Raw genomic sequence first — 14352 nt, 5'->3', positions numbered from 1 at the left:
TATGGAAGAAGATAACCGATTTAATCAGACATTAATTAGGTCAGGTTTCTAATTTGCAATGCCATTGGCTACGAATGAAATTATGACTTCATGATCACATATTTTTTTTTTTTATTTTATTGGGTTATTTTACGACGCTGTATCAACATCTAGGTTGAATGAAATGAAGGTGATAATGCCGGTGAAATGAGTCCGGGGTCCAGCACCGAAAGTTACCCAGCATTTGCTCGTATTGGGTTGAGGGAAAACCCCGGAAAAAAACCTCAACCACGTAACTTGCCCTGACCGGGATTCGAACCCGGGCCACCTGGTTTCGCGGCCAGACGCGCTGACCGTTACTCCACAGGTGTGGACATCACGTAATACTTAACAATGAAAAGATATGATTGTATATTAGATATTACTGTATGTATTACTTGCTAGTCAACACGATAATTTATTAAGGATTCAGTTTTCATCATTGTAGGCCTACTCGTGATGAAAGGGTTGCATTATTGGACTGAAGAGAATGCTATTCCTGGTCATGAAAAAGTGAACAGTACCATTCCGTTTCGCGATAAAGTGAAATACAATTTCCTACATGCCGTTTAATATAGTCAGGGAATAACGGTATTTCTCCAGAAAAATTACACCAAAGAAAGGCACAATTTTCTTTCGTTTCACTAGCTTCTACGAGTTGTATAATATGATAATAAGATGGTTTTGGTTTGCAGCCACAAAATTAAGATAGCTACCGCGCGACACTGGCAACTATTTTCTATTCTGCACTCTTGGTTCGATTACACATTTCTCGGCGCTGTGTGTGGACAATGCTGTCTCGCCTCGCTCGCGCATTTCTCGGCACACATTTCACATTACACATCTCTCGGTATAGAGTGTAACCGGCCTTACAGCGAGATGAAGTTATATTTACTCGCTTGAGGATTGGTCACTGTCGTTTGACACATGGTCACTTATTGTCTGGCGAACCTCCACCGGAATGTGACACTTGCCATGCCCGTCTTACGGTGGAACATCTTTTACTCCATTGTCGCAAATATGATTTGCCTCGACGTAAGTATGCAATACGCCCGACGTTACGCGACGCTCTTGGCAATGATTTTGCGTCAATGCAGTGTTAAGGTATTTACGTAGCACGGAACTCGATAAGGCGATCTAAGTTTTTTAATGTCCTTTTAGCCCATTGGTATTTCTTCTCCAGATCCTTTACATCTGGATATTATTTTAGTTACCTTTATTTTAATTACACTTTATTAATCGGACCTTATACATCCGATTTTTACTGATTGTTGTTATATAACACTGCCACATATTTCTTGTGGCAGTGTTTGTTTTATATTTTATGACTAGCCGTACCCGTGCGCTCCGCTGCACCAGTTAGAAATAAATATAAAATAATTACATAATTAAATAGGACATTTGATCCAGGGAACATTCGTGTTTGATATAAGGATAAATCGTTTATTATGTTACTTAATTTAAATTGTATTTGCATAATTAAAATGCCATCATTTTGATCCAGAGATCACTCATTTGGTCATAAAAATTATTTTAGGAAATACAGGAAACGAATGTACAGAATAGTCTATCAAGTTTTCTGTGCATAAGAAGCTATTTTAATCTTACCTGTCCTCGATTCACTCAGAAGTTACTGTAATAACATTATAGCATTATGTCCATCTAGAGAAACTACACTTTCCAATGGTGAAATAATAATTAATTATACAAATCGGTTAATTTAGCTTCTGATATTACTTCATACAAACACAGAAACATTATCTGTAGGCTATCTTTCATAGCTTTCGATTGTTGCTGTCCAAGGCCCCTTATAGACGAAGTCATTTGTTTTTTAATTTATTACACGGCCTTAAATGACAGTTATTTTAATTTTAAAACTCATTTATCTCATTAAATATCAGTCCTATCAAAATTTTTCAAGGAATAAAACTTACCGGAAATTATTTTTAAAGAAACTTTTGGTATGCAACATTTTTCACAAAAATCAATAATAAGCGAGATATTTCGATTTATTTAATTCAGGCCCCCTTATAACCTCCCTTTTAAATAATGTATTTTGAATGCCATATAGCCTAAAATCTAAGTTACAACGAATTTAATTTATATTCCAATTTTCATCGAAATCGGTTCAGCCATTATCGCGTGAAAAGGTAACAAACATACAGACAGACAGAGAGACAGACATACAAACAAAAATTTCAAAAAAGCGATTTTCGGTTTCAGGATGGTTAATTGTATATGTTAGGACCAATTATTTTTGGAAAATCGAAAATTACCAGAAAAATTTCGGCTACAGATTTATTATTAGTATAGATTGTCTCACATTATTTTGGGACTACAACGTGTTCGTTTTAATGTTATTTTATATCAGGAGTCACCTTGTTCGTCCAATATTAGCTATCTAACGATATATTTAAAAAAAATTGTAATTATTCTTATGGTCAGAAAACAAATTTAAAATAGAGCAATGTGCTCAAATAAAAATATTTTAACTGCCCATTATATTTAAACGGTAACTGTCGCAAACATAATTTTGTACATGATTAACATATACAACATAAAGAGTTGAATGTACAATTTTTAATAAATTTGGAGATATGAATGTTTTTCGTCATACTGTTGTGCATGGAATTACCCTGTTATCTCATTAATTCGTTCAATGTCTTGACTTCTTCAGTTAATTGAAGGAAAAGTCATTTGACCTCTTGCACTCCAATATTTTTCAAAATTATTGACATGGTCAGCCACTGAAGCACAGATTTTGAGGTGTTCCAAATCCATTTCTTAGTTTGAGTAGCACAATGGACAGTTAGGGGACTGATATATTCCAATTCTATGCAGCAAAATAGTCCCCCAATCGGATCTCCGGGCGGGGACTACTTTGATAGTACAGAAGCAACTAAACTTCTTATAATGGAATGCTGGTCATATAACATCAGCTAAGATGAGAGTAAATATGGTACAATATTTTGAGCAATGGGGCCACAACCAAATCAAACACTCTCAGTATCAAAGCTCAAAATTAGGAAATGTTGCAAAGTATCGACTTATCTCTAATACATTGTATTGCACTTTTTCTAATATGTTCAGTGTTTTGAATCGACTATACATCAGAGAATGAAAAAAAATTTTATTTGTATTTCTTAATGGTGTTATTATTGAAAGTCTAAGTTAATTTTATGTCTATTGTAGATAAATAGTTTTCTTTGTATTCTTTATCAATGGGGCTTTGATCAACCAAATGGAATGGGTGATTTGCGTGTCTTGTCATTAATTTACTTCTCTAGAATATAAAGTACTTAGTACTGCAAATACGATTATTGATTACTTAGATTTTTAATATCCATACATTAAGGGGAGAGGATGGTATTTTTTGGTGAAAAATGAGTAAATTAAAAAAAAATGTTTTATTCTTTAAAATACTCTGTGATATGTGTGGAATGCATTGCATAACATTTTGTGGGTATTTATGCCCTTATCGGATGTTGAGTCATCATTTTTAAACTTCCTGCATTATGGATTTTTAAATCACACGCCCATTTTTATCGGTTTCCAGTAACTTCATTTTTTTTTTATTTGACGGATTCTGACGGATTTCCTGGTACTGACGACCTAGATCATATAATGATCTAGGCTGACGGGGATACAATTTATGTGTTGGTAACACTGCACCGGATGAAATGTGAGCTTCCAACATGGCGCCAATGTTAAATTAGACTATCGGTCTTCTGTTTTTATATTTAACTTTTATGGTTTCGTAAACACACAATGTTAAATATGTTAGTAAGGGCTTTAATTGTACATATTTAAAATGGAAACTGAAGAAAGGTTAGTGCATATCTTTCAGATCGCAGCGTTATGAAAATGCATTTAGTTTTTAATGTAGGTTATGTTTAAATGGTACTAGTAGCAATCATGTTAATCTCCAAGTAAAACACACTACTGACGAGAAAATAAATGGGAAATTTTAGAACACGGATTGCACCTACCAAATTATGTCTTAAAATACTAAAAAGAGCAGATTTGTCTGAGTTTGTCGAATGCGCATCATTATATTTACGAAAAGGCACTTTTCAGTGCCAATAATTTATTTTGTGTGCACAAGGTTGGAATTTTGAAGTAAGAGGGAAAGGGTGCAATCCGTGTTCTGGAGTTTATCCAAATAAATTAACGAACCGAAACTACAACATTTTTGTTATAGGCTACCTAGTTCGAAGATAAAGAAGCTACCAACAGAAGTGCAGTCCGCTTTGAGAAGTGGAGTTGTAATTACAAGCATGGCCCAATGTATAGTTGAATTGGTAAGTCAGACGCAACACGTTAAGAATTAGCCTACATTATTGTAAATTAGTATAGTGACGATCACTTTCGTTGCTGTTCAGTCTTTCCAGTGCTTCAAAATATAGCTTTGAATAGCATTATGGGCCTAGATGGTATTTAAGACTTCATCTACTTTCAGGTTTTAAATTCAATTGATGCCGGGGCCACATCAATTGCCATCCGAGTAAATTTTAAGTTTTACAAAATCCAAGTCGTGGACAATGGTTGTGGTATGGATTTAAGAGATCTTGACCTTCTTGGAACGAGGTGAGTGATAATTTGGAAATGAAAATAAGAAGAAGTGGTACGTTACCATCGACACTATGAACTAGCGCTGAGTTTGTTCCGGTGATTTGGGAAAAGAAAATCCGCTATTACTGTACCTTATTACCAGGGAAAGGATTTATATGTAAATACATATTTACTTATAAAGCTAATATAATTTATATTTTGCATTATCTTTATGTTTCACAATGTGTAGGGTTGAAAAATCCTACTTTTATTTTCCATATTTTTCCATATTTTAGAGTTTAGTACATATTTTCGTTAATTTCCATATATTTTCCATATTTCATATAAAACAGTCCATATTATATTAGGTTTAACAATAAAACAAAACAAAATTCCATTAACTTTTAAAAATACATTTCAACAATAGAGATTTAAACACATGTTCAGTAATCCCTTTAACATCAGAGTTATTTGAAAATTAGCAGTCCTATCAACAATGGGAAAGTAAGTTACAAAACTGTATTAATTTAATTTAAAATTTTTAACAGACTTCAGTTGTGCAGCTCAACAGTTAAATGCCAGTCAGAGTACACATAGGTTCAGTTTTGTAAATCATACTATAAAGACGGTAAATATGCCAAAGTACGTCATTCAGTCAATTTAAAATCAAAACTAACAAGTTACATTTCAGAATTTAAAGAAGATGGTTTATCAACTGACAATAAAATATTATTTTGTAATTTGTGTCAGTGTGCAGTATCATCTACACAAAAGTTCCTGGTGCAACAACACATTACAACTAGTAAACATCAGGCCAACAAACAACTAAATTCCAAGCAGAGACAATTGTTTTTAACACAACCAACAACATCGAATGTAAGATCTGAGTTTAACATCGACCTGTGCCGTTCTCTCATCTCTGCTGATATTCCTCTCTACAAACTAAAGAATAAGGTCTTCAGGGAATTCCTTGAAAAATATACTCAACATACAATCCCGGATGAGTCAACACTTAGGAAGACGTATGCTCCATCCATCTACGATGAGACAATACAGAAGATAAGAGATGAAATTAAAGATAGTTCAATTTGGGTTTCCATTGATGAGACTCCCGACAAAGAAGGTAGACTTGTTGGTAATGTAGTTATCGGTTTGTTAAGTGAACAATATTCTGAACGAATTCTTTTACATTGTGATGTTCTAGAAAAGTGCAATAACAAAACTATAGTTAAACTGTTCAACGAAGCTATGGGTATCCTGTGGCCAAAGGGTATTATGTACGATAATGTGTTATTCTTTATTAGCGATGCTGCCCCTTATATGGTCAAAGCTGGACAAGCATTATCTGTTGTATATCCTAAATTGGCTCATTTTACTTGTGTGGCGCATGCATTTCATCGTGTGGCAGAAGTGGTCAGAGACAATTTCCCTAAAGTAGATTTGTTGATTTCATCAGTGAAAAAAGTATTTCTCAAAGCTCCCAGTAGAGTTAACGTGTTGAAAGAAATGTACCCTGAAATTCCATTGCCACCAAAGCCAATTTTAACTAGATGGGGTACATGGCTAGAAGCAGTTGAATATTATGCCGAACATATAGACTCTATTAACAATGTTCTCCTTGCATTGGACTCTGAAGATGCAGTCTCAATTGATACTGCGAAAACAGTTACCTGTGACATAAGTGTGAAGAATGACTTAGCTCACATTCAGCATACATTTTCATGCATCATAAAAACGCTCAAAAGTCTCCAAAATAGGCACCTTTCACTATCTGAAAGTTTTGAAATTATAAATAGTACTGTGGAACAACTGAATCGTGGTAGAGGTAAAGTTGCAGATGCAGTAAGAGCTAAGGTGGACACTGTACTTTCAAAAAACCCTGGATATGAAGAACTACAAAAGGTTGTTGCTGTGATGAGTGGTGAATCAACAGTGAAGATTAACTTGGACTTATCCCCAGCAGACATTGTGAAATTGAATTATGTACCAGTTACTTCTTGTGACGTCGAACGCTCTTTTAGTCAGTATAAATCTATCCTCAGAGACAATAGAAGAAGATTCACTTTTCAGCACTTGAAAGAAATGTTTGTAACCTATTGTTATGGTAACAGACAATAAAAATTGTGTTTTGTTGAAACTACATTGGAAGATAAGGTACGTCCATTATATTTTTTGTTTAGTTTGATTAAAATGTACCAATATTTAACGTACATAGTCATTTTTTTATAATTTTAAGTCCATATTTAATTCCATATTTTGGTAAAAATCCATATTTAATTCCATATTTTGGTAAAAATAACTACATATATATTTACATATTTCATATATTTTTAGTCCATATAAATCCGTTCCCTGCTTATTACTAACAACATCAGAAAACAACCCCTTCCAACGTAGGCTATATGCAAGGCATAATAAAAGCCTAAACTGTCGCAAATTCATATATGCAAGGCATAGCGTGAGTATACACTAGCGTGAAACTTTCGTAATGTCACATTAAAGAGGAAACAGCTGAAGGTGTGGAAGCGGAATACGAGGAACAAACTCAGCGCTACTTTAGTCCTACATTCTCTTCAGCCTGGTAAGATTACCATTACGAGAGAGCAGTTTGGCTAATCGTGTTTGTAGAAATAGGATAAACTCCAGAACATGGATTGCACCCTTCCCCTCTAGCCCCAGGTAATTTTTTCCCCCACATCTTACGTTGGCGTTCCCCCCCCCACCCTATATTACCCATAGTTCCCACCATCCCCTAGTGACTTGGGGAGGGGATGGCAGGTGCAATCCATGTTCTAAAATTTCCCCTAGAAATATGGTACATTATGATAAAATGTTGGGAAGAGCTTTACAAAATCGAGGAAAAGTTTGAAAAATGAGCAGAGCGAGTTTTTAAATTTCCGAGATTTTGTAATGCGCTTCACAAACGTGTATTGTACAATTATTTTTTGCACGATAGTACATTTTGATAGTAATAATTTTAAAAATGTTAATATACACTATGAACAGTGACTGAAGGTTTGCGTCTGACCAACATACAAACTTTACCATCAACTTCAATGTGAAGGAGTAAAAATGATTCAGGTACTTGTAATGTTTCGTGTTCAATTGTAATAATTTTAATTTCTTTTTGTTAAATGAAGTTTGAATTGTTTAAATAAATTTCAGTACATTTCAAATGCAGTGATTTGTTTTGTATAATGTATATTAATTAACACTGCCTTTTGCATATGAATTTTACATGCATTGTAGGAATGTAGCATACATAGAAGGCAATGGTTTTTATTACAACTCTAGAGCAGTTATTTGTAATATTTCACCATACTTATCTAGGTTAGCAACTCTGAATTCAGTAAAATCAACTTTCGATCATGGCGGCTGTTTGCTGTAACGACGAGAAAAAACACTGTCGTGCAAAAAAAAAAAATAAATTGTGAACATTCCTATTCTGTGGAATGCTCATGGATTTTATGATCTACAGTAAAAGCCAGTCACAAATACTAATAATAATAATAATAATGATAATAATAATAATATTATTATTATATAATATTATATATATTATTATTATTATTATTATTATTATTATTATTATTATTATTATTATTTATACTGGCAGAGTTATGACCATAGGGCCTTCTCTTACACTCTACCAGGTCACAAAGTATACAAGCAGTTAAAATTTAACAAAAAGTTAAAGAACAGAATACTAACATATTACAAAAAAAAAAAATAATAATAATAATAATAATAATAATAATAATAATAATAATAATAATAGCATAATAAAATCGACACTAAACAACATGAAAATAATACCATAATAGAAAAAAAAGAAAGTAAAATACATTGGAATATAGTGAAAGCAACTCATTTAGTACAAATGGTTAATATGGAAAAACGTAAGGTAGAATATATCAAAATGGAATGTAATAAAATAATAATAAAAAAGAAAAGAATTACGAAAATTAAATAAAATTCACGATAAAAAGGCTATGATAATAAATTCATTGGCTGATAAAGAGAACAAAAAGGGGAAAGGAAGGAAAAAGAAATATATAGCCTATATTTTTACAAAACTATGGCAGAGAAAAGCGCTTATAACTGAAAGGAATCTACTTCAAAATGTGCAATTTTAATTTATACTATGATGTAGAAGAAGTTATACACACACAATAGTAGCAGTAATACTAATACTGTTGTTCGTTATTGCTAGGTACATGACCAGTAAATGTCACTCCCTGCAGGACTTCCGCCATCATTTGAATCAGTTTGGATTCAGAGGGGAAGCATTAGCAAGTCTGCGGGAATTGTCTGGACTGCTGTCACTGGAATCGCGACCCCGTGGAAGTGACGTCACGTACTGCAAAGTTTTCACCCATGGCAAGGCACAGAGAGCCTGCGTGTCCGCCACTGTGCGTGCAGGACAGGGGACTACCATAACCGTCACTGACTTCATGTACAACATGCCTGTGAGGAGACAGAGGATTCGGGCTGTCATCGACTTGGGAGAGATCAAGTCACACATTGAGGCCATCGCAGTCATGCAGCCTCAGGTGAGGGCAGAGTCTGCATCTTGTCAGTTTGTGATTCTTCACTTAATAATAGTAATACTTACTTACTTACATTTACTTACAAATGGCTTTTAAGGAACCCGAAGGTTCATTGCCGTCCTCACATAAGCCCGCCATCGGTCCCTATCCTGTGCAAGATTAATCCAGTCTCTATCATCATACCCCACCTCCCTCAAATCCATTTTAATATTATCCTCCCATCTACGTCTCGGCCTCCCTAAAGGTCTTTTTCCCTCCGGTCTCCCAACTAACACTCTATATGCATTTCTGGATTCGCCCATACGTGCTACATGCCCTGCCCATCTCAAACGTCTGGGTTTTATGTTCCTAATTATGTCAGGTGAAGAATACAATGCGTGCAGTTCTGCGTTGTGCAACTTTCTCCATTCTCCTGTAACTTCATCCCTCTTAGCCCCAAATATTTTCCTAAGCACCTTATTCTCAAACACCCTTAACCTATGTTCCTCTCTCAGAGTGAGAGTCCAAGTTTCACAACCATACAGAAGAATCAGTAATATAACTGTTTTATAAATTTTAACTTTCAGATTTTTTGACAGCAGACTAGATGATAAAAGCTTATCAACCGAATAATAACACACATTTCCCATATTTATTCTGTGTTTAATTTCCTCCCGAGTGTCATTTATATTTGTTACTGTTGCTCCAAGATATTTGAATTTTTCCACCTCTTCGAAGGATAAATCTCCAATTTTTATATTTCCATTTCGTACAATATTCTGGTCACGAGACATAATCATATACTTTGTCTTTTCGGGATTTACTTCCAAACCGATCGCTTTACTTGCTTCAAGTAAAATTTCCATGTTTTCTCTAATCGTTTGTGTATTTTCTCCTAACATATTCACGTCATCTGCATAGACAAGAAGCTGATGTAACCCGTTCAATTCCAAACCCTGCCTGTTATCCTGAACTTTCCTAATGGCATATTCTAGAGCGAAGTTAAAAAGTAAAGGTGATAGTGCATCTCCCTGCTTTAGCCCGCAGTGAATTGGAAAAGGATCAGATAGAAACTGACCTATACGGACTCTGCTGTATGTTTCACTGAGACACATAATAATAGTAATAATAGTAATAATAATAATAATAATAATAATAATAATAATAACTATTAATCCGTGGCATGACACCCCATGAAAAACCATGACCACCCGGCCAACTGATGGCTTCACATCCATATGCCTTAGCAGAGGTAAACAATCATCAAAAAGGTATAGTGGTAACATGTGGTCAGCACAATGATCCCTCCCTTCCGAGCCCTCGTTTCTGACTTTTGTAACTGGGTTTTTTTACTAGCTGTGCTGTAGCTCTCGAAATTCATCATGATGCTGGGTGGGCACTGGTCTCTTTCATTGGCTGAAATTTCATGAGAAAATATGTTCTTCCATGAAGACTTGAAATCAGCACTCATTCTGTGTCCCCAGCCTAAGACATGACACTTTAGACCACATAGCTATGGCACAGGACCAAATTTATTATAGCCATGCATTCATATTTCACATGCAGCAAGTCTTTGAAATTTAATTGTGGTAATGTGAGCAGTGCTTCGTTTGCGACACCAATCACTTGCCTCCTAGCAAATCTTTGATAGAGATATTATTTGTAAATAACATGCTTTGATAGAGATATTATTTTTAAACAACACACTTTGACAGATATTTTTAAACAACGCATTTTGACAGATATTATTTTTAAACAACGTACTTTGATGGAGATATTGTTTTTAAACAAAGTACTTTGATAGAGGTATTTTCATACAGCATGCTTTGATAGAGATGTTATTTTAAACAACACACTTTGATAGAGGTATTTTCATACAGCATGCTTTGATAGAGATGTTATTTTAAACAACGTACTTTGATAGAGGTATTTTCATACAGCATGCTTTGATAGAGATGTTATTTTAAACAACGCACTTTGATAGAGGTATTTTCATACAGTATGCTTTGATAGACATGCTATTTTAAACAACGCACTTTGATAGAGGTATTTTCATACAGCATGCTTTGATAGAGATGTTATTTTAAACAACGCACTTTGATAGAGGTATTTTCATACAGCATGCTTTGATAGAGATGTTATTTTAACAACGCACTTTGATAGAGGTATTTTCATACAGCATGTTTTGATAGAGATGTTATTTTAACAAAGTACTTTGATAGAGGTATTTTCATACAGCATGCTTTGATAGAGATGTTATTTTAAACAAAGTACTTTGATAGAGGTATTTTCATACAGCATGCTTTGATAGAAATGTTATTTTAAACAACGCACTTTGATAGAGGTATTTTCATACAGCATGCTTTGATAGAGATGTTATTTTAAACAACGCACTTTGATAGAGATATTTTCATACAGCATGCTTTGATAGAGATGTTATTTTAAACAACGCACTTTGATAGAAGTATTTTCATACAGCATGCTTTGATAGAGATGTTATTTTAAACAACGCACTTTGATAGAGGTATTTTCATACAGCATGTTTTGATAGAGATGTTATTTTAAACAACGCACTTTGATAGAGGTATTTTCATACAGCATGCTTTGATAGAGATGTTATTTTAAACAACGCACTTTGATAGAGGTATTTTCATACAGCATGCTTTGATAGAGATGTTATTTTAAACAACGCACTTTGATAGAAGTATTTTCATACAGCATGCTTTGATAGAGATGTTATTTTAAACAACGCACTTTGATAGAGATATTGTTTTTAAACAATGCACTTTGATATATTTATTGATATTTTTAAACAACACACTTTGATAGAGATATTGTTTTTAAACAAAGTACTTTGATAGAGGTATTTTCATACAGCATGCTTTGATAGAGATGTTATTTTAAACAACGCACTTTGATAGAGATATCGTTTTTAAACGCACTTTGATATATTTATTGATATTTTTAAACAACGCACTTTGATAGAGATATTGTTTTTAAACAATGCACTTTGATATATTTATTGATATTTTTAAACAACACACTTTGATAGAGATATTGTTTTTAAACAATGCACTTTGATATATTTATTGATATTTTTAAACAACACACTTTGATAGAGATATTGTTTTTAAACAATGCACTTTGATATATTTATTGATATTTTTAAACAACACACTTTGATAGAGATATTGTTTTTAAACAGTGCACTTTGATAGAGGTATTTTTTTATACAGCACGCTTTGATAGAGATATTATTTTTAAACAACGCACTTTGGTAAAGATATTGTTTTTAAACAATGCATTTTGATATATATATATATATATATATATACATATATATATATACATATATATATATACACATACATATATATATATATATATATATATATATATATATATACATACATATATATATAATTTTTGAACAATGCATGTTTTTAAATAACATACTTTGATAGAGATATTTTTAAACAACACACTTTACAAAGATATTGTTTTTAAACAACTCACTCTGATAGAGATATTGGTTTTAAACAATGCTTTTTGATAGAGGTATTTTTAAACAACCCACTTTGTTAGAGATATTGTTTTTAAGCAAAGCAGTTTGATAGAGGTATTTTTATACATCATGCTTTGATAGAGATATTATTTTAAAACAACGCACTTTGACAGAGATATTATTTTTAAACAACGCACTTTGATAGAGAGATTGCTTTTAAACAACATGCGGCTGACCACACAGTTGTCACATTTTGCTGATTAAAATAAATTGCATCTTGTGAAAAATGAGACATATATGAGTAAGAACTGGCAACACTACAAGACTCTACGTAGACTTGACAAGCAGCCATACTGACCTCTGATTAGCTGGCACATATTAGCCATTGGGTAGATTGCTGTATGTTATCAGTGTCAGAGAAATCCTGTGTCAATATGTACGTTTATAGAAGAAATCTTTGTAGTGAGCCGTAATGATGAAATCGTAGATACAATGCAGTTAGTCACCATTTAATATATGTGTCTGTATCACGAGGTAAAAGTGCCTGGTCATCAATAAAAATAAGCGAATATATATTTTCCTATATTCATATTCCCACACTTATACATTGTCTATTTCAATAAGTGAGAACATCTTTCATATACACCTTGAAAATTATTGGCAACATGCAGGACCTTGTTATATAACTTTCTAGTTTGGAAGCTTTCTGAAACTTTATTGACGACTTTCATAATGATCACATTTTGTGTATAAATCCTTTTAAGGGGAGGGGATGGTATTTTTTGGTGAAAAATGAATAAAGTAAAAAAAAATTCTTAAAATATCCTTTGATATGTGTGGAATGCATTGCATAACATTTTGTGGGTATTTGTGCCCTTATCGGATGTTGAGACGTCATTTTTAAACTGCCTGCGCTATAGATTTTTAAATCACACTCCCGCTTTTATCGGTTTCCAGTAACTTTATTTTTTTTTTTTTTGCTACATTGCCAGACAAAAATGGATATAATTTCTGAACTATTAAAGATACATGCATGTAATTTAGAACACACATTCTTTAGACTATTAGGAAACTTTTCTCTGTAACAGAATTTTGTTAATTGATTTCATTTTAAAAATACGTCTGTTTGTTTGCAAGAAAGGAAATCAGAAAATTGTTATTAAATTTCAATTGTTTATTCTACAAACGTAGGAACTAATATCAAAATTCTGTTGCAGACAGTTTGTAGAACATGCTTTTGCAAATACATTGCAAAAAACTGTTTGAATCTATCTTTAAAAACGGTTTAGATATATCGGTTTTAGTACAATCCTGCATTGGGTATATTTTTTTCAAATTTTGGCCCCCAAATATTTTTTTTTTTTCTAAATATTTATATTTGGTTGAGTTGCCACAGCTATGAGCTCTCTACATACAAAAAATTAATATTTTACACCAAATAGGAAAAAAGTTTTAAAAAATACCATCCTCTCCCCTTAACTAGCCCAGTTGTACCAGTATGCACAGCTGCTTTACTCAGTGATTGCCAAAGTAATTTTCTTGGGATGTAGTTGTAAGCTTTCTATATATATATATATATATATATATATATATATATACACACAACAATTCTTGGCTTAAAAATCGATAATGTGTTAAATTGGAAAAATCATATTAAAGAAATTACCCCCAAACTAAATTCTGCTTGTTTTGCTATTAGATCTATGCAAAAGATAGTAAATATCAATACCTTAAAAACAATATGCTTTG

At 33.0% G+C, this 14352-nt stretch overlaps 1 protein-coding gene across 1 annotated transcript in view; it reads left to right on the top strand.

The window, feature by feature from the left end:
• The first annotated feature begins 3712 nt into the window (after window positions 1–3712).
• The window catches only part of LOC138698588 (uncharacterized), a 33460-nt gene continuing 22820 nt past the window's right edge, over window positions 3713–14352 (top strand). Inside the window, exons 1-4 of the mRNA XM_069824620.1 lie at window positions 3713–3846; window positions 4220–4319; window positions 4478–4605; window positions 8783–9122. Coding sequence (XP_069680721.1) covers window positions 3830–3846; window positions 4220–4319; window positions 4478–4605; window positions 8783–9122 — 585 coding nt within the window. The 5' untranslated portion in view covers window positions 3713–3829. The remainder of the gene's footprint in view (window positions 3847–4219; window positions 4320–4477; window positions 4606–8782; window positions 9123–14352) is intronic.

Source organism: Periplaneta americana, chromosome 4 (genome assembly GCF_040183065.1).
Source record: "Periplaneta americana isolate PAMFEO1 chromosome 4, P.americana_PAMFEO1_priV1, whole genome shotgun sequence".
Lineage (NCBI taxonomy): Eukaryota > Metazoa > Arthropoda > Insecta > Blattodea > Blattidae > Periplaneta > Periplaneta americana.
This window is presented reverse-complemented; position numbering and strand designations above follow the sequence as displayed.